The sequence below is a fragment of the Carassius carassius genome, chromosome 45 (assembly GCF_963082965.1).
Source record: "Carassius carassius chromosome 45, fCarCar2.1, whole genome shotgun sequence".
NCBI classification, from domain to species: domain Eukaryota; kingdom Metazoa; phylum Chordata; class Actinopteri; order Cypriniformes; family Cyprinidae; genus Carassius; species Carassius carassius.
The window spans coordinates 6,878,662-6,903,636 of NC_081799.1; the positions used below are offsets into that span (position 1 = coordinate 6,878,662).

General features: G+C 36.9%; 1 protein-coding gene across 3 annotated transcripts in view; it reads right to left on the reverse strand.

The window, feature by feature from the left end:
• Nucleotides 1-700: 700 nt before the first annotated feature.
• The window catches only part of sardh (sarcosine dehydrogenase), a 63,832-nt gene continuing 39,557 nt past the window's right edge, over nucleotides 701-24,975 (reverse strand). For all 3 annotated transcript variants that reach the window (XM_059538793.1, XM_059538794.1, XM_059538795.1), the window contains exons 12-21: nucleotides 21,207-21,290; nucleotides 20,923-21,036; nucleotides 20,326-20,464; nucleotides 20,023-20,136; nucleotides 19,712-19,859; nucleotides 13,556-13,649; nucleotides 9,468-9,630; nucleotides 4,854-5,022; nucleotides 3,734-3,869; nucleotides 701-1,207 (exon numbers count right to left, since the gene is read on the reverse strand). In XM_059538793.1, the coding sequence (XP_059394776.1) occupies nucleotides 1,079-1,207; nucleotides 3,734-3,869; nucleotides 4,854-5,022; nucleotides 9,468-9,630; nucleotides 13,556-13,649; nucleotides 19,712-19,859; nucleotides 20,023-20,136; nucleotides 20,326-20,464; nucleotides 20,923-21,036; nucleotides 21,207-21,290 (1,290 nt within the window). In that variant the 3' untranslated portion in view covers nucleotides 701-1,078. The remainder of the gene's footprint in view (nucleotides 1,208-3,733; nucleotides 3,870-4,853; nucleotides 5,023-9,467; nucleotides 9,631-13,555; nucleotides 13,650-19,711; nucleotides 19,860-20,022; nucleotides 20,137-20,325; nucleotides 20,465-20,922; nucleotides 21,037-21,206; nucleotides 21,291-24,975) is intronic.

Here is a 24,975-nt window from a genome sequence, read left to right on the forward strand (position 1 = left end):
ATTGACGACATTATTAAAGTCTCTTCTGCTAACCAAGGCTGCATTTATTTAATAAAAGAAAAAGCTGTAAATTGGTAAAATTGTGAAATATTACAACAGTTTTCACATGATCCTTCAGGAATCATTCTAATATGCTGATTTGCTGCTCAAGAAACATTTAATATTACCAATGTTGAAAATAGTTGTGCTGATTAATATTTTTGTGTAAACCTTTTTTTTTTTTTTTTTGATAAATAGAAAGTTAAAAAAATGACAGCATTTATCTATAATAAAAACAAATATTTGATACTATTATAAATTGCTTTACTGTAATTTTGGTAAATGTAATAGATTCTTGCTAATTAAAAGAATTGATTTTTATCAAAAGAAAAAGAAAAACATTAATCCAAACAATTGAATTCCAGTTTGTCAATATTTCAGATTGTATAGTTCCCAATATGACATCACTGGGTTTTAATCTTAATGCATTTTGCAAATTCACACTTTCCATTTAAACAACAAATAAAGTTAAACAGCCGACAGCTTAAAGGCCAGATTTTAGAAAGAATTGCTAGCAATGAGGAAATGTAATTTATTGGTTATTTATTTTACTCAACATGCAGAAATCATGGAAGACACAGCATACAAGACGATTTGTAAACAGTACACAAAACACCACAGGCATCTTATTTAATTCCACAGACTTATATCTGACAAGAAGTTACAGTAATTAAACCATTTTATTATTTTTAGAAATGTTATTTGACATTTAACCAAGACTAACATCTTCAATGCACAGCTATTCCCCAAAAACACTCACTAATATTCAAATCAAGTACAAAGAAAGGTAAGAGATGGGCTCATGATTGCTCACTAAAATGTTATTTTCGGAAAAAATATGAAGGATTTCTTTCTGAAAAACATGAAGGCACAGGAAGATGGGTTGAGTTCAGATGTGTTCGTCTAGGCTCCTTTATGGTGAATCATCCCTTTAAGACAGTGAGGAGTATTTAGTTTTGTCTGGAATGCTGCTGCTGATGTGTTGGATGAAGGCCTGTAAACACTCAATCAGTCTGGATCAGTTTCATTCTGGCTTGGCTCAGCCGTAGATGCCCTTCACGCGCTTGTTCTCAGGGTCAAAGGGAGATCTCAGGTGAGCCGTAGCCTTGTATGTGACACCCATCCTCTCCAGAGTGAATTCACCGCTGCGGACGAAATCAGGGCTCACCTGGGGAGAAGTGAACAAAGACTAATTCAAGATAAGCTTAAAATTGATTTATGATTGAAATTAAAAGGCTTTTAATCTACGCCTATTCATTTTTTCATTCATATCTCAGATTGACATGAGCTCTGTCTGTCAGGGGTTGCATCTCTTTTTAATTAAAACTGAGCGAGCTGCAGGCATGACCCTGTGGAGTCCAGATCAAGACCCAGTGGCTGGAAAACTAGCCTGACCTCTTTAAGTGGGCACACTGCAGTCTTAATTGGCACACGGGTAGATATCCACTGATTCCTACTAAGAATCAGGCAGTAAGCGGCTGTGACTACACTAACTAAAGCGAAAAATGTTGTACAATGACTCTACAGTGGGGAAAATATTTATTTGGTCCCCTGCCGAATTTGTAAGCTTTCCCACTTACAAAGAAATGAAGGGTCTGTACTTTATATGGCAGGTTTATTTTAACGTATAGAGAGAAAACCAACCAAAAAATCCAGAAAAAACACACATTACATAAAGGTTAGAATTGATTTGCGTTTTCAGTGAGTGTAATAAGTATTTGACGTCTTTCCGCAGTTGAAACAAGATACTGTACGTTCTGACATTCATTCATGTTTATTACGTGCTATTACCAGTAAAGAGGAAGAGTTGATCGATTCAAGTGATCTTTCAAAGAGCCACAAAAAAAGGCATTTATTGTTTGAATTTCTTAAAAATAGATTGATTTATTTACATGTCATATGAACAACCACCCAGTAAATACACTAATGTAACAAATCTAAAGTACGCACCATTGTAAGATTTGATATCTTTTTGACTTCCTGGACTTCTTTGAAAGAACAGGCTGAGATTCATTTGTTCCTGAATGGACATGATGACTGGCCAGTGTTTGTTGTTGATTGTAGTAAAACACTGGGACGTGGCTGAGATGATATCTGACAAAACCTCTTGTGGGCTACATTTTAAGTTATGCTCTTAATTTTTTTTTACTACATGTACAACCATGTTGGTCACAATTTGAAGCCCTGGTTAAGGCTCTGTGCGATGAATCAGCTGAAGTTTAAGATGTTATATTCAAAAATATTATCCTTTTGTAGCCTGAAAACTCCCTCTTCACTGTTAATGCACGAAATGGAAGGAGCAGGACATTTTTTCAGAATGTTTTCTTCGGTGTTCCAGAGTAGAAGGAAAGTTACATGGGTTTGGAAACTATGAAAAGTCTTGTGCATGCAGTCTTGAGGTCTCTGGGCCGTGAACAGCAGCTCTCTGACTTCATGTCCAGTGATGTGTCAGTGGTGTGTAATGCAGTGAGCAGAGAGAGTAAAGGTCTGATCAGATCAGCGCTCAGCCCTGTTCAACAGCACTGCTGTCCGCGTCGTGGAGTGGAGACGTCTCAGCTCACCCTCCCCATCTGTCCCTCCTCATCTAGCTCTCTGTCAGATAACATTAAGTACACATCCCCCTGTATCATGTCATACTCACAGTACAGTGAGTTCAGAGCCACCACAGTGTGTAATAACACACACACACACACACACACACACACACACACACACACACACACACACACGGGTAGTTGACAAAATAGGCTGTAAAAAATGTGTAATTTTGTAAAAGAAAATTTTTGAAGAAGAAATCTTAGTATGAAGTCTGATTTTTGAGGAAATATAAAGGGTCAATAACTTTGTCAGTTCTTTCATTATTATTATTATTTTTATTATTATTATTTGTTTATACATTTTTAATGAACTATACCATAAATTTGTCCTATGGTGTGACGTAGCCAAAAATTAAGAAGAAAAAACACCACAAAACCTTAATAATATATAAACAGCATGAGAGAGATTTACCTTCATTGTTAGACACTTATTTTCATACAGTGTTATTAATTTATTATGAAATTACATTTATCATAATTTTTATGTTTCATGGTTATTTATGTTATAGGTTGCTCAGTACATTTCATTGAAATTCCTCCAAAAACTACCAATGTGTTATTCACACCGATCATATGATGATATAAGGTTTAGCCACACTCAACCCCACCTTTCATTTCAGGACAGTAAGTAATGTGCGACACACAGTGTCCTTCATCTAATCATCGCTCTATATGAGGAACAGCTCGAGTGACTCGGCCTCAATCGTCACAGCAGAGACGGAAACGAGTGCATATGCAACAAAGACACTTCTTAATACTTATCTGTAAAAAGTACTTGCCGAAGTGCAATTATACTGAAAATATCATGTTGATGATAAGAAGTGACCCATTCTCATATTCTGATGTCGGATCTGACTGTGTGAGTGAAACAGAAGACTATACTGAATATAAACTGAATATCTGCCTTACTTTCTACTGCCTACAAAGAAAGCTGTTTTAAGGCTGATCAAATAGTCTGATTTGGTAATGCATAAGTCTGTATAAAATGCATGTTTTGGCAGAGCACCTTTAAGCTTTAGTTGCACCGTTCAGCTTTAAATGCTGCCTAGATAAACAGTCGACTAGTTTTAGGCAGACAGCTGTTGTAAGGTACTCACCACTCCACCATCTGGGTTGCGAATATAACCATAGCCAATGGTCTTGTCAATGGCAAATCCAAATTCAGAGCGCCGCAGGTGGCCAACAGGAATGCCGTTGCGGAAAATAGCTTCCAGACCAAACATTGGCACTTTCCTAGAGGAAGAACAAACAACTCATCAGCGCTGATCAAACGAGACTCTAAATAACCTGAACACTGGTCCATCCATGACAGATCCTTCAGGCCACATACAGATCTGGATGTGTCTGAAAAAAACTCTGAAACATTTTAAGATGACTGAATCCAAATTTGTTAGGAGTTCAACTTCAATGATCTGTGTTTGGGGAAGAAGTTGTTTGGGCATTGGACTGCTGTAACTAAAACTCATGGCAGGACAGTACGGAGCTCTAAGTGGACATGAAAAGTGAAAAGTGTTGGTTCAAGTCTCCTTGAAAAATCTCATCAGTCAAATGTACGGTGATGTATGATAACATTAGTTCAGAATTACAGCGATTATTCACTTTTAAGTCAGACGGTGTGTATATAAATGTCAAAAATCTTGGCAAAGATCTGAGGCTACGAAACCAGTGATGACCAGCATATTAGTCTGCTGCTGGGCTTTGAATTTTAAAGGAATAGTTCACTCCAAAAAAGAAAATATTTGCTTAGAATAAACCTCCCCTCAGGCCATGCAGGATGTACAGTCGTGGCCAAAAGTTTTGAGGATTACATGAATATTAGTTTTCAAAAAGTTTGCTGCTAAACTGCTTTTAGATCTTTGTTTCAGTTGTTTCTGTGATGTACTGAAATATAATTACAAGCACTTCATACGTTTCAAAGGCTTTTATCGACAATTACATGACGATAAAGAAACAAACTCATCCACATCTTGGATGCCCTGAAGGTGAATATATTTTCTGCAGATTTAAAGTTTTGGGTGAACTATCACTTTAACCCCCTAAGATCACATTCATGAGTAAATCTGAAAAAACATCGTGTTTTTTTTTTAAATCAAAGAGAGCGATAAACCCCTAAAATGGATAAAAACTTAAGTCAAATTCTCCTGTTAATCTACCACTTCAATATTCCTGCTACGTACAAATAGCAGGAAATCTCTTCTTTGTTGTGCTGGGACTCACTCATCAACTGTGAAGCAGACGATCCGTCTGCGCAGACCCTCGGTCTTCTGGGCCTCCAGCGCCTGCCGCCCCAGGAAGGGGACAGAGGTCTTCATCTTACAGGTGAACGCAAGTCCCGCCTCCAGTGGAGTGTCATCAGGACGCAGATCTGCGTGCCAGTGTCTGTAACCTGAGAGAGAGAGAGAGAGAGAGAGGGGGGGGGGGGGGGGGGGCAGAGAGAGAGAGGGGGACAGAGAGACAGAGAGAGAGAGAGAGAGAGAGGGGGACAGAGAGAGAGAGAGAGAGAGACCTCAGCTCCCGATGTCCGATCACTGCCAAACTGTGCTTTATCTGAAAGCCCCATGTCAAATAACCAAAGCTGCTCCACCTGAAGCTGAAAAACTGTTTCCTCTGAAACATAAACTCAAGTGGAATCAATCCAACTCAGAACAATTCAAAGAAAATATGAACAATCCGACTATATTAAAAATGCTAGATGACTTTATGTCCACTGATTTCACCTTAGATATTAATGGAATAAACTTAGCAACAAAAAACTTAAATAACATATTCATAACATTGATAACTCTATCTAATATTAAACAGCAAACCAAACATAGAAAGAGACCAATCGACAGAGAAAGAGAAAGGATGTCTGGTTTGATGATGAATGTGCCGGTCTCAGAAAAGAACTCAGGAGACTTTCCAACAAAAAGCACAAAGATCCGTCCAGCCAGACATTACGGCTTTCTTACTCAGACTGTCTGCAAAAGTACAAAACACTTCTGTGGAAAAAAAGAGAAAAACATTTTCAAACTAAAATTGAAGAAATTGAGGATTCAATAGATCAAAACACTTTCTGGAACCTATATAAAAAACTCGAAAAACCCAAATTAGAGATATCACTCCAGAATGGCACAATTTGGAAATCTTACTTTGAAAATCTGTATCAAAAAATTGAACCGGCCGACCTCAACCAACCTCAGAGTAAAATAAAGAAAACACTAGAAGACATGGAAAAAACTTTTAAGAATTATCAAAATCCATTAGATAAATCAATAACAATATCTGAGATATTAGAACATATTCAAAATCTTAAATTAAAGAAAGCATGTGGACAAGATCACATTAATAATGAAATGCTTAAACTCAGCAGTCCCAGCATGATTCAAACAATAGGCAAATTTTTTAATCTGGTGTTCTGGTCCGGACACTTCCCTGAGATCTGGTCTGAGGGACTCATCACCCCCATATTTAAGAGCGGCGATCGGTTCGACCCCAATAACTACCGCGGGATAAGTGTGGGCAGTGTGTTGGGAAAACTGTTCTGCAGTATCATACACACACGCATCGTCTCACACATCTCAGCACACAACATCTTAAATAATGCACAGATTGGCTTTTTACCAAAACATCGCACATCCGACCACATCTACTCTCTCCCCACTCTAATCAACAAGAACATCAACCACAAACAAAGGAAAATATTTGCATGTTTTGTAGACTTTAAAAAAGCATTTGATTCAATTTGGCATGATGGTCTACTGTACAAAATCCTACAAATTGGCATTGGCGGAAAAACGTTTGACATTATTAAATCTCTGTACACCAACAGCAAAAGTGCCGTGAAGATGGGTAACCGCAGAACCGCAATCTTCCAGCAGGGCCGTGGAGTGAGGCAGGGCTGCAGTCTGAGCCCAACTCTATTCAACATCTACATCAATGACCTGGCGTCAGCGCTGGAGAGCTCTACTGCGCCCGGCCTCACTCTACAGGGGTCAAAGGTCAGATGACCTGGTCCTGCTGTCCCGCACACCTGAGGGCCTTCAGCAGAGCCTGTCCCTGCTGGAACAATACTGTCACGACTGGGCCCTGACCGTCAATCTGGACAAAACCAGAGTCATGGTGTTCCAGAAGAAAGCCAGATCTCAGGGACACAAACACCAGTTCCTGTATAAAGGCCAGGTCCTGCAGCACAGCTCTAGCTACAGCAATCTGGGCATCGACATCAGCGCTTCGGGACGCTTCGGTCTGGCTGTGAAAACACTCGGTGAAAAAGCTCGGAGGGCTTTCTATGCTATAAAGTCACGATGTGGACACTTAAAATTACCCATTAAAACCTGGATAAAATTATATAATTCAATAATAAAACCAATTCTTTTATATGGATGTGAAATTTGGGGACCAGTACTAAATTTTAAAAAATTGGGATAAAACATCAGTAGAAAAATTACAATTGGAAATTGGCAAAAATATTCTGGGGGTTGACAGAAACACGTCCACTGCGGCCTGCAGGGCTGAGCTGGGCCTGTACCCGCTGAACATGGATCCAGAAGAGATGTGTTCAGTTCTGGCATCACCTCCATCAGTCTGACCCAGAGTCAGTGCAATATAAAGCCCTCCTCGCCAATGAAAGCTCAGCAGAACCTCATCCTCTGAACTCACTCGCTCTTCAACTCGTCCATCAGAATATACTCCCCATCAACCCCAAACCTTTTATTAACCATATCCACAAACATCTAAAAGTCACTCATGATCAAGCACTAAAAGCACATTTTGCCCTCCAGAATAAACTGCAATGTTACTCGGCCCTCAATAGAACCACTAAATTGGCCAGTTATCTATTTATTAAACATTTTAAAGAAAGACAAATCCTCTCCAAATACAGATTAAGTGACCATGATCTAGAGATAGAGGGTGGAAGACATAGACAAACATGGACAGAGAGAGAGCAGAGGATCTGTAGACACTGTGACCTACAGCACATCGAGGATGAGGAACACTTTCTGCTCTTCTGCTCTAAATACACCAGTATAAGAGAAACCTTTCTGCCCAGGTTTGAAATCTTAATTCCATCATTCTCTGAACTGAGCGACACTGACAAAATGTTCTTCTTACTGGGAGAAGATGATAGTACAGCTGCACTAGCGGCTAAATATGTGTTAGCTATTCACAACGTCAGAGTCAGCTAATTCTCTAGAGAGACCGACTGTATTTATTCATTTATTAGGATAAATTGTGTTTATTTATCTATTTATTTATATTTACTATGCTACATATGACATGATCTGTACATATATGTTTTGTTTGTTTGTTTTATTATTTATATATAATATGTTGATGCTTTGGCAACATTGTGTTTCACTGTCATGCTAATAAAGCTCATTTTGAATTGAATTGAATTGAATTGAGAGAGAGAGAGAGAGAGAGAGAGAGAGAAAAAGAGAAAGAGGGAGAGGGAGAGAGAGAGAAAGAAAGTTCTTAGAAAACTGAATGTTTGTATTCATGTTGGTTTCATTATTTTAATATAATATTTACTATTTTGTTTTAAATCAATGAATTGTCAATGAAAGCTTTGATTTAATATTTTAAAAAATTATTTGAACAGAATGACTGTAAGAGAGTGAGATTTTTTTCTAAAGAAATGAATACTTTTATTTAGCAAGGATGCATTAAATTAGTCAAAAGTTACAAAAGAGGTAAAAAAAAAAATCTGTTCTTTTTGGGCTTTCTATTCATCATAAAAAAAATAAAAAAATAAAAATACTGAAAAAAAACCTATTAGTTTCCACAAAAATTTCATCACTGCCAATTATAGGAAATATTAGCATATTAGAATGATTTCTGAAGGTTCGTGTGACACAGAAAACTGGAATAATGATGCTGAAAATTATGCATTGCATCTCATGAATAAAATACAGTTAAAAATTTACTACAATAGAAAATAATTATTTTAAATAGTAATAATATTACACAATACGTAACATTTTAAACTTAACCCCACAAAAGGTATCAAAATTAATTTTACTTGAAAAAATAAAAACACATGAAAATCATGAAAAGTGCATTCAATATAAATTGCGTTTTTTAAATACTTTTAAATGATTAAAACAGAGATGGACCTAATTCTTCATCTTGCACTCAGGTGGAGTATTTCATCCAGGAGCACACAGTCTAGCAGATACGACCTACATAGTGAACAAACAGTGAAGATGAGTTGAGTCTCAAGAGTGCAGTGGAAGTGCTGAAGTGTTCAGCTGCAGTAATGAGTTTTTATTGTGCCCTACTGTCTACTTCTTAGCTTCCAGAGCTCAGTGCATTAGGGACACCTACCAACCTACAGTACATCTGAACGATTATCTCCACCTGTGTGCACTGACTGTATGCTCGACCAGTGCTGCAGGAAAACTGCAGTTTAAGGCTGAAAGCAGCATTAAGAACGATTTATATGTGTGTAACTATTGGAGAGCGATACAATAATGTGTTATGCTTGCGGTGTGAATAGAAAATGTATCTCAGATCAATCAAGATCTGTTGAGTGAAACTCCAGTGGCCCAAACACTGTTCATCAACACAATCCCACAGTAAATCAACTGATCTCGACACACTAAAAGCATGCTTTTACTACAGCACCTCAAGAAACAGATCCCCAACACTCATAATGCATGAGGAGATGTGGAAATGTCATCTTTTACCACTGAACTACATTATTATGCTTTCAGAAGAAAATGTAAGTGATCCTGTGCAAAATGTCGGACACAATCTTGTGTTATTGCAAAGGCATTGCAGAGTGTTTGTGTGGTTGAAAGAGCGGTTAGGTTGGTTGCTTCCTTACTTAGTAACATTAACCCATACCTTTCTCAATGCTCAAGGAGTCAATGGCTCTATAGCCAGCATTGCAGATGCCATACTTGGCCCCAGCAGCCATGACGGCGTGGTAGACGGGCAGACAGGACTCTTTAGGGACGTGAAGCTCCCAGCCCATCTCACCCACAAATGACAGACGCATGGCCCTCACCTATAAACACACACAAAAATACATAAAAAAAGAGAAAGGACAATTTTATGATTTCATGAAGGCCCAAAACTGCATCCATTTGTTTGTGTCTGTAGACAAGTGAACTGTAGTTTGTTTCATTACATGGCTCTCTAGAATACTTGATCGTGATTGTTTTTAAACAAATCCATAAGATAGACAATAAAACTATTCCAATTTATGGTCAGCCATTTATTATTACAAAAACTATTCCAAAATGTAGCTGCAAGCAGCAATTAAGGGGCCAAGCACAACAGAAGCTTAATGAAAAGTAAAGAGCTATCTTTAATTACTCAATAACGACAAGAGTTCTCCAAGCCTGCTCCTGGAGAGCTTCCTTCCTGCAGACTTCACTTTCAACCCTGCTTCAACACACCTGTCTGTAGTTAAGTAGCCCTGGACACCTTGATTAGCTGGTCCAGGTGTGTTTGATTAGGGTTGAAGCTGAAGTATGGTAGCTCTCCAGGAGCAGAGTTGGAGACCCCTGTTAAAGACAACTGTTGATGCACAATTTTACTACAAAACTCAAACTGGATGATGACATCCATAAATACATCGGAAAATTAGGTATGTTCTATCCGGTGTGCCGAATCTAACAAGATCAGTCTTTTGTTTCTGTTTAGAAATTATTAACAAAAATGCATATACAAAGTTTGGTCAGAATCGTCTGAAGCATTATGATGATATAGCCTAATGTCCATTTTTGTGCAAATTTAATTAAATTTGTTAATGTGCTTTCCGAGAACAGTTTGGTTAATCTGAAATCATTTTATAACTTTTTTTTGCCAGCATTGTCTGAAGATGATCTGAGCCAATTTTGATGAACATCAAATAAACTATCGAAGATGAGTTTGAGAAAGAAGATTTTTTTTTTTTGCTTTTATTTTCAAAACTGCTAAATCTTGAGCTATGGAAATAAAAATTCTGGTATGCATTTGGCTCGGCGGGAGCCACGGAAACAGAGGAAAAATATTTTTTTATAAAAATATAAAAAATAAAGATTATTCTTTATTAAAGTAAAAAAAAGCTTTTTAATCAAGAGCAGTGAGTGATTTCTTTGTTGTTGCTGTTCGATTAATATAAAGACTGTCACTTTAAGAGAATGCACTGATCCAGTGTTCGTATTCGTATTGAACAAGAGTGAATAATTTGTAGAGGTTTTTCTCATCGCTGTTGTTGTAATGTCTGGGAATCCAGAATGCGCATGAATCAACAGAAACATATATTATTTGAACCCTGTTTGTTTTACGTGTTATTTATAGTAAACCATATTACAGATGCTTTGTCAGATTTAAGTTGAACAGCGTCTCAGCGATCCGTGTGTGGTGAACCGAGCGGAAAGGTTTTTTCAGTGAACCGTCCCATCCCTAGTAAATATAAATGTGTCATTTTCACTCTGCGATCGCCTGATTCGTAGATTCATAAGACCGTCAATTAATTCGCAGTTGCATACCAGCCTATATCACGTCAGCCTGATCGACTACACAGCGGCAGCCGGCAGGCCAGAATGACCGTCGGGCCGCGGGGAAATGTCCCGGTGCTCCCGATGGCCAGTCCGCCCCTGGTGACAAATGAGGTGAGCAGTTTCAGAAGACGTTCTGTCCAGCCTCCACCAACTTCAGCTCAACTGTTCATTAAACTGAGCTGAAGAACCTGCCTCTCGCTCTTACCAAACACACATTAACACCCAACCAGAGATCAAGATACAGCAGCGGGCCAAAGAAGAATCAACAGCCCTAAATGGCACAGTCACTTAGATAATAGGCTGGCCGCGCTCCAGAACAGACGCAGCCGAGTGTGTGAATTGCTGAATGTGGCCTGAGGGGCTAAAATCAATCTGGCAGGGCTGAGATCGTGTGAAGGAAACTATTATCAGCCAGCAACAAGCACTGCGCTCTCCACTGTAACCTGCAGGGAGATACAGTAAGCCTTTCTAGCCACCAGTAGTAGTCTGATTCAAGACACTGTTACAACAGCTTGAGATCCTTGAGATTACCCACAATCCACTAGTCTTAGCCTCAGATAACCCATCTGCAGACCGTTCACAGGCCTCTTGAAGCATATTCAAGCAAAAACTGGCAAAAATCGGCGGTTCCAATCTGATTGGCTGGCTATGCAGTATGTGGGAGTCAGAGAGCACAGGTTTTCATCACCTGGCAGGGGTGAAGGTGCGGCGTTCCCAGCAGCTCTTTCATCAAAGAGCCACTGGATTTGGTGTTTGCAATTTTAAGGGTAGAAAAAGTTTGAAAGATCCTCAAGTTAAGATTAAAACAAACAGAAGCAGGACAATGTATGTGCATATCCCTGATTTCAGATTTACCCACTTCTAAATGTCACCAAAAAATCATTTAACCAGAATCTTTTTATTTATTTATTTTTTTAGTTAATAGTTTTATTCTGCAAGGATGCACTGGATTGATCAAAAGTGTCTATACAGACCATTTTAATGTTACAAATGATTTCTATTTTAAATAGATGTTCTTTTGAACATTCTATTAATCAAAATTCTAACAGTTTCAACAAAAACTGTTTTCAACACTGATAATAATAATCATCATAAATGCTTCTTGAGCAGCAAATCAGCATATCAGAATGATTTCTGAAGATCATGTGACACTGAAGACTGGAGTAATGATGCTGAAAGTTCAGCTTTGATCACAAGAATAAATTAGATTTTACAATATATTCCAACAGAAAACAGTTATTTTAAAATGTTAATAATAGTTCACAGTATACATTTTTACTGTATTTTTGATTGAATAAATGCAGCCTTGGTGAGCAAAGGAGACTTAAATTCATATTTCCTTAAACGTTTGAGCAGTACTGCACTTTTTAATGATATTGAAATTGTTTATTTAGAAATAATTATTAAAATTATTGAAAATAACCAATAAAATATATTTATATTTATCTGAAATTATGAAATTACTGAAAAATGATTAACTATATGCTGATTTAGTGTTGTTTTTGAACATCTTTTTTTTTCATATCCATGCACTGACTGACCACAAGCTCAAAGTCTATTTGATTAAGTTTTCATTGTTGTTTAAATTCACCAGCTGGCTAGTCGGGTCTAAGTCTTTGGTTATGAAGCATCTACACGAAAATAACTCTACTGCAATGTTATGTCTTATGTATGCAACAAATTATTAACTACTGTAGTTAACTGCATAACTAAGTAACTGCATAAACTACAAACTTTTTTAAATGTTTTTTTTCTTTGCTTTTCTTGAAATACAGTTTTAAGTGACCACCTTCCAAGGTGTGAAAGAGAAAGAAAGTGACGGAGTGAGCAGGGATAAAAGAGGATGCCATCAGCCAATAGAGCTGTGTGTCTATGTTAGTCACAAGAGTGGAAGCAGACCATCTGTCTGATGCACACACACACAAACACAAACACATACACATACACATACAGTACATGCAGAAAGTGTCAATTAGACTGACAGACATTTTGAGCAGTGAAAAAAAAAAAAAAAAGAAATAAAGAAAATACATACATAAATATGTGAATGAATGAAAATTACAAAATGATATCTTCTAGTTCTGGGTTCTGACTGGTCAATACTGCATTTCAGAAAAAGTTTACAATGCATTAAGTTTGATTATGAAACATCTGCTCATCTAGCTGCAATCTACAGTATCACTGTGCACATGCATAAATCAGCACACATCTCCTCAGTAAGAGGCATGATTTGAACTATCTTTCATGTCTATGACACATGGTGTGGGGCGAGTTATGAGCTGAATTTTTGGCTGGAAAAATAACAAAACTTGATGTATAATAATAGTGATGCTTTGCTGAAGCGAGCGGCACTAATTAGAGCATAAGCACATGAGTCTGAGAGAGTCTGACAGAGCTGGAACTGCACAAAGATGGAGGTCAGGGAGAAACAGAGAGCGTTACCTTGTGTCCAGCGGCGTTCACTATCTTGTGTGTGGAGAAGGGAAACGCATCGTTGCTGAGGTCAGAGTCCAGCACTTCCTGCAGCAGCTCACGGCTGTCAACACACAAATCACACACTTTGCCGTCAGTTCACTGGAAACTAGCCCTGTACAGTCAGCATAGAAGCATACCAACTAAATCAATACCTCATAAATCAGCATCAGCTTTATGAGTTTTAAAAGTTAGTAAATGTCTTGCTTTACCAATTTAATCATTTAATCATATATATATATATTTTTTTTTTTGTTATTGAATTCATATATTTTAATGGTATACATGTTATAAATAAAATAATTAGTGAAATTGAAATAAATACAATGGCCCCAAAAGTCTAGGGGCATTTAATCCGCACTTAAAGTGTGTTAGTACTTAAAAAATACATCAAATCAAGTGGCATTTGCATCAAAGAAAAGCCCACTTTTCAAGCTAAGCATTTCACAAAAGAGGTTTAAAATCATAAAACTTAAAATGAATTTAAAATAGTATTTTAAGGTAACATTTCATTCTAGAATAAATAATAAAATAAGATAAATAAAAAATAAACAGATTCATAATTTGTAAAATCAAAATAAATACCGTGGCTCGAAAAGTATTTAGACACTTAATTCACACTTAAAATGCATTACTATATAAATAAATATATATATAAAAAATCAATTATATATATATATAGACATGCATGTGTGTGTATTTGTATATATAATAAATATACACAGTACACACACATATATATACACACACACATACGTAAATACATTCATACACAGACACACACACACACAGACACACACACACACACACACACACACACACACACACACACACACACACACACACACACGGACACACACACACGGACACTTGAGCCACACTTAAAATGTATTAAATGTCATTGCATTATATAAAAATATCAAACCTAGTGGCCTTACTTAGAGAAAAAGCACACTTTAAGCAACAAAATAATTATTATATATTCTTTATGGAATGCAGGAAAATGGCTTTGTGTCACCATTAAACTCTTTCTATTTCATCAGGTCATCCATCAGTCTCTCCTTCTTATTCTCTCTCTCCACCACTGCTCCTCTCCAGAAGTTCTTTCTATTTTAGACCTGCAGCCCTTGTCTGACCTACGCTTTCTCTGCGACTGTGTGTGCGTGTGTGTGTGGGTGTGATGGACTTGTTCTAGCTGCATCATATGGGGCGACTGGAACAGCTTGGCCTGTTTTGCATTAGCATGTGTGTTAACAAAAGCAGAAGGAGGCCTCAAGAACAAGAGTGTGTTGGGCTTCATGCTACATGTATCTAACAGCACAGCCACAGAGAGGAACGCCACATCTGTGTGGACAGAGAGAAGAGAGGAAGAAACAGTTTAGAAAGGTGATGGAGGAGAGTGATGGGACGTATGAGGATGGAAATGATGAGGAGGAATGCTATGTTTTTGAAGGAGCACATCATTTGTGAGAGTGTGTGTGTGTGTGTGTGGACAGCTTTGGTGTGATGAAGGGAAGACTCCTCCCCTCCACCCACTCAAACATCACTCTGTTCACTGAAGCTCAAGAGGCCAACAACCACTCTAATTATACAGTGTGTGTGTGTGTGTGTGTGTGTATCTAATTAGCCGCTCTGCCTCTCCTTTAGCGGTGTCAGTTAGGCAAGGATCAGATAAAGTCTTAATGAAATCACTTTTCACCACAGAGCACAAATGATGAGAAACAGAGCGAGGAGCTGAACCAAAACGCTCTGAAAATCATAACATTTACTAATGTCTCCTGAAAGAAATATTTCTGTGTGAGGTTACATTAAAATGAAGAAATTGATATTGAACTACAAAAAAATCAGTTTTAAATGTATTCCTATACACACACATTACAAGTAACGGGAGTTACGTCATTAGATTATTATAATTTGTTTCAAATAATTAGTAAAGTAACATCATCACACAAATTAACAAGGAAATATCTGAGTTACTTATAAGTAATGAAAGTTACTCTGTTTTCCTATTCATTCACAGACACCTTTCCGGTCTCCGTATTGAGAGACATTTGGAGCAAGTGCAGAGACAGAGGTTTTTTCTTAAGCCTGATGCTTATTAATCTCACTCTTGGTGTTAAAGCGCCTTTATGGTCGCAAAAGTATACCTTTTGGGGTTTTCTGTTTCCTGTTAAACTTTTGGGTCTTTCCATAAAAACTAAATAAAGCAATTAGTTACTTTTTTATGGAGTAAAACAATATTGTAATGCATTAGTTTTAAAAGAAACTGATGCACAAAACAAACAAGCTAATAGCAATTTCATAGCAAGCCTCAATTAAATGGGTATTGCACAAAATCTGTCATCATTTACAATTCTCCATGACGTTCCAAACCTTTGACTGTCTTACTTTCATAGAACACAAAAAGAGACATTTAGTAGAATGTTTAAGCTGCTCTCTTCCATTCAATGAAAGTCGATGGGGACCAAAATCTATAACATAAAAGAGACAAAAATAAAAGTAATCCATGTGGCTTGTGCGCTATATTCTAAGTGTTCTGAAGACCTTCAGAAGTTTTGCATGAGAAACAGACTTAAATTGAAGTTGCACCTTGAAATTCTTCATTGAATTTCATTGTTTGTAAAATGCAACAGCTTGGATATACTGCTATAAATAACTCCTTTTGTGTTCCAGAGTAGAAAGACAGACATAAGGGTGAATACATCATTACATTAATTCTAATTTCTGTGTGAACTGTTCATTAAAATTTTCTTTGTAGGAAACAACAAAATCTGGCTGCTTTGACTGATATAATATTCATCTGTAGAAGCATGTCTCTAGACGAAGGCAAATCATATATTCACACTCCAGGAGTCCACATAAGCACACTGTCGCTCGCTCTGCTAACGCTGCATAAATCTCACTCCCTTATGACACCGGGATCATTTCAATATGCAGTCCTTCAGACACAATGTGGCTCATAACATCTTTACCTGAATACACTGCATCCTATGAGCTGGCGGGGCTACTGTCTGTCACGCCTAAATAACATCTAGACATCACAAAGCCGCCTGATTTATGCTAGGAGAACAAGCTCATGAATCAACATCCTTTGTTGTTTCAGAAATATTAAACCTGGAATTTGTCGTACTTCAGGAAATCACATTTTGAGGGATTCTCACTGGAGGTGTGCTGTGTGAATCTCTTGAGAGCGGACAAATGGAAAGACGACCAGGAGATCAGACGGAGAAGCAGAGGAGCTGATAGTAGCTAGTGTTCATTAGAAACCCTGCTGTTCTCATAATGATGGAGTGACGGACAGAGCTGACAGGAGCCACGGCCCTCTCCTAAACCATGAAGAGCATAGTGCAAGAGATGAGCATGAAGAGGGAGATTTCACAAAGCTGCTCACTCTTTCATCTCACTTTCATCTGGACATAAGAGGAAAAGGACTGAAGGACACAGACCAAGGACACACTGTCATGATGAGCAAAGCACAAGTGTTTTAAAGGGCTCATATAATGAAAAATCTCATTTCCCTTTCTTTCAGAACTCGGAGTCACAAAGCCCTTTATTTGATACAAAGGTGCAAAAACCACTCATTCTGAGAGACTTTCTGGATAAAAGTCAACAGACAGGGATAAAAACAAAATAAGTCAATTTCATGCTTTTAAGAGCATCAGGCAAAGAGTTACTTTAATATAATACAGAGATATACCATAATATAATAGTCAATAGAGAGAGGGATATTTTGCTCAGGCTACAGCATCTACCAGCGGGGGTTAATCTCATATAATAACAGGTCATATTTTGATGTTCATGTAGTCCATTGCAGCAGAAAAAAATGTGTTTACAGCCTGGTACAAAAAGTTTTGGTCTATATAGCTAACTTTGCCTTTCATGATAACTGTGAGGGGGTTGAATTTTTTGTTAATAACTCATCTGTTTAAATTATATAAAGCCTTAAAGCTCTGCATAATTAAGGGTGTGGCTACTTGAGTGACAGGTGGATTGCCACTGCAGTCACAACTGTTGAGCTAGGTGGGCGTGGCTTCAGCAACTAGCTCCCACCTCTTTGCCCATTTTCGATTATCTGGGAGTGACGCACTGCCAAGATGATGACGGCCCGCTCCGCCCACTTTGAGCTTAAAAATGCTCTTCAGAAATCTACAGGTGACATCACAGACACTACGTCCATGTTTTATACGGTCTATGTTTTTTTACAGCTGATGAACAACACTGACAGCCAATCAGAATGCACCAACTTTAAATTGTTTGAGCATTTAAAGTGACAGATAACAACTGCAGCGCACACTTTTAATAAACGGAATCATTACATACAGAATTATCAATATGTGTTATGACACTAATATAGTTATCATTACAGTTAAAGACAGGGTAGGTGATTTGGTTTAAAAACATTTATGTTATGCTTGTTGAAAGTCTCTTGACATCTTGACAGCAATCGTCTAAATGTATTTATATGTATTTATTCGGAAATCACAATTCTCAAAATAATATTGAACCACTCGGTACAACATCCACGGTCCAATATGAGCTTTTTCGTTTAAATAATTTCTGTGGGTTTTATTTATCTGTTTGTGTGCCCCTGAGTCTATGAAGAAACACTTCCCCGCTTATAACGCCCATTTGAAAAAGCAACACATAACAAACTCTCCTGAAACTACTAAACATGTTGTCCAACAAAAGAGAGAATTATAACTTGTTTTTACTTCTCAACATTGGTCAAGTGTTTGAAATAACTTCTTATCAGAATGAGGCAGAAAATATACTATATACTCAAAGTCCCTTTCAAGGAAAGTCTGTTCACTCAGCAGCCATATTCACAACGCCTCTGGGCAGCTCAAACAAGACCAAGTTATATCTAAATGAATGGGGGAATCCTGAAATCTCAACCCTACCTTTAAAATGAATGGTCATCAAGCCATTAGAATTTGGCTAAAGATTACAGGTGCATCTGAAAACATTTAACATTTCAAAAGTAAAACTTTCATATATCCTAGATTCATTACATGTAAAATAAAACATTTCAATGGTTTTATTTGTATTTTTTTATTTTTATTTTGATGATTAGAGCTTACAGCTCATGAATATCAAAAATCCAGTATCTCAAAATATTAGAATATTTCTCTCTTTGATCTGGCCAATCGAGCACAGTAATATCATGGTCAGCAAACAGCTTGGAAGTGGTTTTGGCACTGTGGGCAGGTGCTAAAGGTGCTGGAAAAGGAAATCAGCATCTCCATAAAGCTGTCTGCAGATATAAACAAAGTGCTCCAAAATCTCCTGGTAGACTACTGCATTGACTTTGAACTTGATAAAACACAATGGACCAACTAGCAGACGTCAAGGCACCCCAAATCATTACTAACTTCAGAAACTTCACACTGCACTTCAAGCAGCTTGGATTCGGTGCCTCTCCAGTCTTCCTCCAGACTCCAGACCTTGATTTCCAAATGAAATGCAAAATTTACTTTTATGTGAAAAGAGGACTTTGGAGCACTGAGCAACAGTCCAGTTCTTTTTCTCTTTAGCCCACGTAAGATGCTTCTGACGTTGTTTCTGCTTCAGAAGTGGCTTAGCCCTTTTCCTGAAGACGTCTGAGCATGTGACTCTTGAGGCACTGACTCCAGCTTCAGTGCACTCCTTGTGAAGCTCTCCCAAATGTTTGAATCAGCTTTGACTATTCTCAAGTCTGCGGTCCTCCCTGTTGCTTGTGCACCTTTCCCTACCCAATTTCTTCCTTCCAGTCAACTTTGCATTTAATATGCTTTGATACAGCACTCTGTGACCATCCCCCTCCCTTTCAGTAATGACCTTCTGTGACTTACTGACTTTGTGGAGGGTGTCAATGCCAGTGCCAAATTAGCATTCTTTCCCACTATTGTGTTTTCAAAGAACAAGTGATACCCAAGTGATAACTTTTGAAATGTTTTACTTTACATATAATGAAGTTTCACTAGAAATAAGTTACAAAGAAAATGTAACCTCTTCACGATATTCATTTTCTTTTTTAGATGCACCTGTGTGTGTGTGTGTGTGTGTGTGTGTGTGTGTGTGTGTGTATGTATATGTATATATAAGTTTATATAGAGCTTATTTATACAAGTGTGTACTTGTGCTAACCTCTTGGGCCCCTGTATGCTGATCATGCCCATGTCCTCTGTGTGGTCTATTAATGTGCAGCGGAAACCCTGGTCCTGCAGCACTGCCTGAATGTGGCTCCAGTTATGCTGCGCCACACCACCTCCGATGGCCAGGTAATACGCCTCACCTTGAGGACAAACACACACACATCAAGAGTGAGGTGAATACAAACTCTACACATCCTCATCATATGATGATGAGACGCACAGGACTTCCTCTAACTTCCTATTTCTATGCCTTACACATCAGATCTGTGACCCTGAACAAAATAAATCACGTGTGTCGTGTACCATTAGATTCGGGTGTCAGTGGGAGGTGGGCAGGGCTTGGTTCCAGACGACTGACAGTGAGGTCGGACTCGACCCCGCCCCTCTTGTTTAACATGCAGGTGTAGACTGTGGACCCTGAAGCACACAAGCGGTCAAGATGATTACACTTCAGTTGGGTTTACCACTGAAACTATGTGGTCAGACAAGGAAATGAATGTCAATGAATACTGTATATATGTGAAGAATAGAAAAAAGGAAGTGAAAATGCATGCACTGATTCAGTGTGCTGGATGGAGGATTGAACTGATGGACAGAGATTCTCACCTGGAGCTTTGTTGACATCAGCTGTGAACAGCCAATCAGCTGCCTTCTTTGCATCCGGACCAGTCAGGTAAAATTTACCAAAGTAGGACATATCAAACACAGCAACAGCATTCCTGCAGCTCAGACACTCGTCCCGAATCTGGCATTAAACAAAAATGTTTAAAATCATTTTATGTAAAAAATTTAAAACAAATGCAAAAAACCAACACAACACAAAAGAAAAATGGAAAAATGGGAAACAAAACAGAAAACTAAATAACATAAAATAAAATAAATCACACACAGCAACAGCATTCAAACAGGTCAGACTGAATCTAGAATTAAATGAAAAATTAAAAATATATTTTGTAAATATTTTAAAAGCAAAACAACAAAAAATACAAACACAAAAAACAACACAAAAAACAACACAAAAAAACAATTTAAAAATAAAAATGTAGATTAAAAAAACAAACAAAATTAAAACATTTTAAAAGCAAAGCAAAACAAAACAAACCACAATCTATTACATGATGAAAACAAACCTGTTCAGTCATTCAGACAATAAATTCTCATGAACAATTGATGCAAGAAAAACTCTCAAACACACATGCTCACCACATCATGATGTGGAGGGAAGTCAAACGTATACTCTTTGCCCAGTATCTCACTGTATTTGTAATCAGTGTTTTTGGGAACATCATATGCGCCGTAGTAATCATAATCCAGAACCTGAGAAAAGGACAATTGCAATTGTTTAGCAGACAAATCAATTAATCAATCAATCGTCATCTGATACAGACATCAGTGGTTTGAGTGGGTTGTATGAGTCACAATGAACACAGAAAAATTTGTGAGTGTGTGTGTGTGTGTGTGTGTGTGAGTATGTGTTGAGATCTCACTGGAGCAGGTCCACCCCGGTTGAACCATCCGGGTCTCTCCCAACCGTGTCTCTCCTGAAACACACAGCCCTGTTCCTGTAGCACCTGTTAAACAACACAACCATCAAATATCAGGCCAAAAATGAACCTCAATCACTGTAGCACTACATTCATTGCTATATCACCACTGAAAACGTTATCTTCATTGATCTGTGATGTATTCTACATTGTTGTTGCAACTTCTGCTGATTCGTCTGCTGATTATCTAGCTGGTTAAAGGGTTAGTTCATCTTCAGTTCTCTCTTCACAGCAGTTCAGTCAGTGTACTGTTTGAGTAAATGAATTACTCCGGGATATTGGTTTGTTTGAACTCAGAGGGAGTGTCAGCCACATTAAACAAGTTAACAGCTTAAGTCATTTGTGGATTAATGCGTATTGGAGATGCAAACCGTTTCAAACGATTCAGTTCGATTTGGTGAACTGGTTCAAGAAGATCCCTTTTAAATTCGAGTGATTCGTTCGCGAACCGGATATGACAAACTGCTTTGTTTTGAACTCTGTCACAACAGACACGGAAGAGAAGGCAATGCTGAATAAAGTCGTAGTTTTTGCTATTTTTGGACCAAAATGTATTTTCGATGCTTCAAAATATTCTAACTGACCCTCTGACGTCACATGGACTACTTTGATGATGTTTTTCTTACCTTTCTGGACATGGACAGTATACCGTACACACAGCTTCAATGGAGGGACTGAGAGCTCTCGGACTAAATCTAAAATATCTTAAACTGTGTTCCCAAGATAAACGGAGGTCTTACTGGTTTGGAACAACATGAGGGTGAGTTATTAATGACATAATTTTGATTTTTGGCTGAACTAACCCTTTAACGTAGATCAATTTAGTTGAATTTGCGAAATTCCTTTGCAATAGTCTTGAATGCATCAGCAAGAATGTGCTAAAAATTACAGATGGATCATTTCCATATATAAATACAATTTTACACTCAGTATAAATAACATTCTAATGAATACTAACAGTTTTAATGAACACTAAAATGTTTCAATTAAAACTTAACTTGTAATGAAAAATATAAAAAAATATAAAAATACTAGGGCTGTTGATCGACTTAAAAAGTATTAATTGCATTAATCAAATATCTTTTCACACTGATTTTCAAATTAATGTGGAAACAAAGTCAGTATTTAAAATATGTATTTTTTTAACGTTAGTACTTTTTATTAAGTACTATAAAAGCAAATATCAATGGCATCATTGCTTGAAATGGATTAATATTATGTCCATTAAATGGAGTTTTTTTTTTCTCGGATACAATTACACATGCAATACTGCAGTATAATTTAAATGGCAAAATTATTTATTTTATTAAGCATTTATTAACAATTCTTAACAAATCGGCATTATTTATTTTTTAACATATTAAATGGCAAATATCTGCAGAAATGACTTTATTTTCCCCAAAAAAATTACATGTTGTTTTCCAATTGACTAGAAACCCACTGACATTAAAACTACAAACAACTTGAAATATCAAAAACTAGATCAGTTGGCCAACTTAGATTAAATGCCATGCAAACCACCATCAAAATCATATTTTGAATGCATTTTTGAAAGCTTCCTCTGAATTTTTTTGAAGAAACTCTCACCAATTCTCATTCCCATTCTCACCAACTTTTCCCAGTAACTTTCCCAGTTGTGAGCAACTGTTTTCTTCACAATTTATGGTGTCATTGATGTCTTCATACAAATATACTGAGGCTTGGGGTCTTTAATCATGTAGGTAAAGGTGATATGATGCCCAAATCAATCCTGGTTTTGAGCAGAAACACAGTGCAAACTTGTCCACACAAGAGTTTTGGATGTGCTATCCTTCCCTCACGCTTTTGTTTAGCACCGCTCGAAATAACCCGTCACGATTTCTCCAGCTATTCTTGAGCTTTAAAACAAAAAGAAGGAACTGTTCCTCCCTCCATCCCGGCCCCCCACACAGTACCACATTCTCTCTTTCTCTCTCCCCGGCCAGAGAAACACCAGTTGCTAGGCAATTTGCCCTCCTCCTCCAGGGTTTTTGAAGTCCATACAATATTCTCCTGGAGTCACGCACAGCGCCTCATCGTCTTATTCAGCATGAAATACTGTTATTTATTGTTTTTGATAATGATAAGGCTAACGTTTCTTTAACAGGCTCAGGCTAAAAATATTATTTGCAGGAATAAATTTGGCTGCTGTTGCCATGCCAATGAGCCACTCGGGTACATGCTGTCCATGCCGTTACTTAACAGAGCAATTTATGGAAGTGTGTGTCTGAATACATACTCTTATGTGCTGGTAGAGACTGAGAAGAAGAGTCTGGAGGTAAAAACAAACCTGAGAAAGATCCTCAAGCTGTCAAGGTTTGCTGGATTGCTTTCCTAAACATATCATGTGGTGTCCATAAGATTGGGAGTTTAAGGAATAGTTCACACAAAAATGAAAATCTGTTATCATTTATTCACCCTCATGTTGGTCCAAATATTCAGTGGGAAACAAAAGGAGACAGTCAACCTCCAAAAATGACAAAAGGTCTTTCTCTAACAAATGGATAAAAAGTGATGTTGCGATATATATATATTTTTCTGTTATATATATATTATTATTTTAATTATTTTAATTTTTTTTAGGAATTCTCACAAAAGAATTCTCACAAAAAAAAACTTTTCAACATAAAAAAAAACGATTCCTGGGTTTTCATTGGTGCATTCCCACTGTTTTTCACCCATTTAATAGACTATAAAATAATCAGATTTTTATTGTCATTATTATTGAATAAAAATATTAAACAAAATAATAAATACATTGCAACATAACTATTGCATTGTAGAATAAAAAAACAGGAATATTTAATAATAAATAACTATTTTATAGCACATTTTAAAATTACAATACTAAATTTCTTTATCTTTTTTCATTTTCAAATGTTAAATCAAGCTTTTATTTTGGTGGTTTGCATAATTTTTCAGAGGGAAACATGGCACTACATTAATTTACACAAGAGTAGCTTGTGATTTCAATACTTCACATATATCTATGCATATATTTACACACATACTAATATATACACATTGTAAAAAATTATATGATCAGTAAGTCACAGCAACTTATGTTTTTATATTAACTCATCAAAATAAGTTGATCAATTAAAAGAAAAGTTATCAATTAAAAAAATAAGCTTTGTAACTAAAAAAATATAAATATATATAAAACTAAATATATATATATATATATATATATATATATATATATATATATATATATATATATATTACAAGAACTTTTAAGTATATTTTTATATAATTTAATTATATATTATATAGATAGATATTTTTTTTGTATATGAGATTCAACTCAAGATTCAAACAAGTCAGTTTAATGTAATTTAAGTTTAACTTAAAACATTAGCTGCTACCTTGAATATTTAAGTTGAAATAGGTGACTTTTTTAGTGTATTTATAATTCAATTCACGTTAAGCAATCGCACAATATTTTGCAGTCCTTATAAAAACCCACATTAAATGGAAAACAACAGCCTGAACATTCTTTAAAATTTCTTTGCTTGGAGTTCTACAGAAGAAAGTCTTCAGGTTTGGAATGGAATGAGAGTGAGTGAATGTTGACAGAACTGTAATCTTTCTTCAAACACACAACGTTGCACAACTCAACGTTTCCACATATTAATATGGATAAAGAGTGAAAAGTTAACTTTTGAGATTAGATGAAAGGCGGACGTCTTTT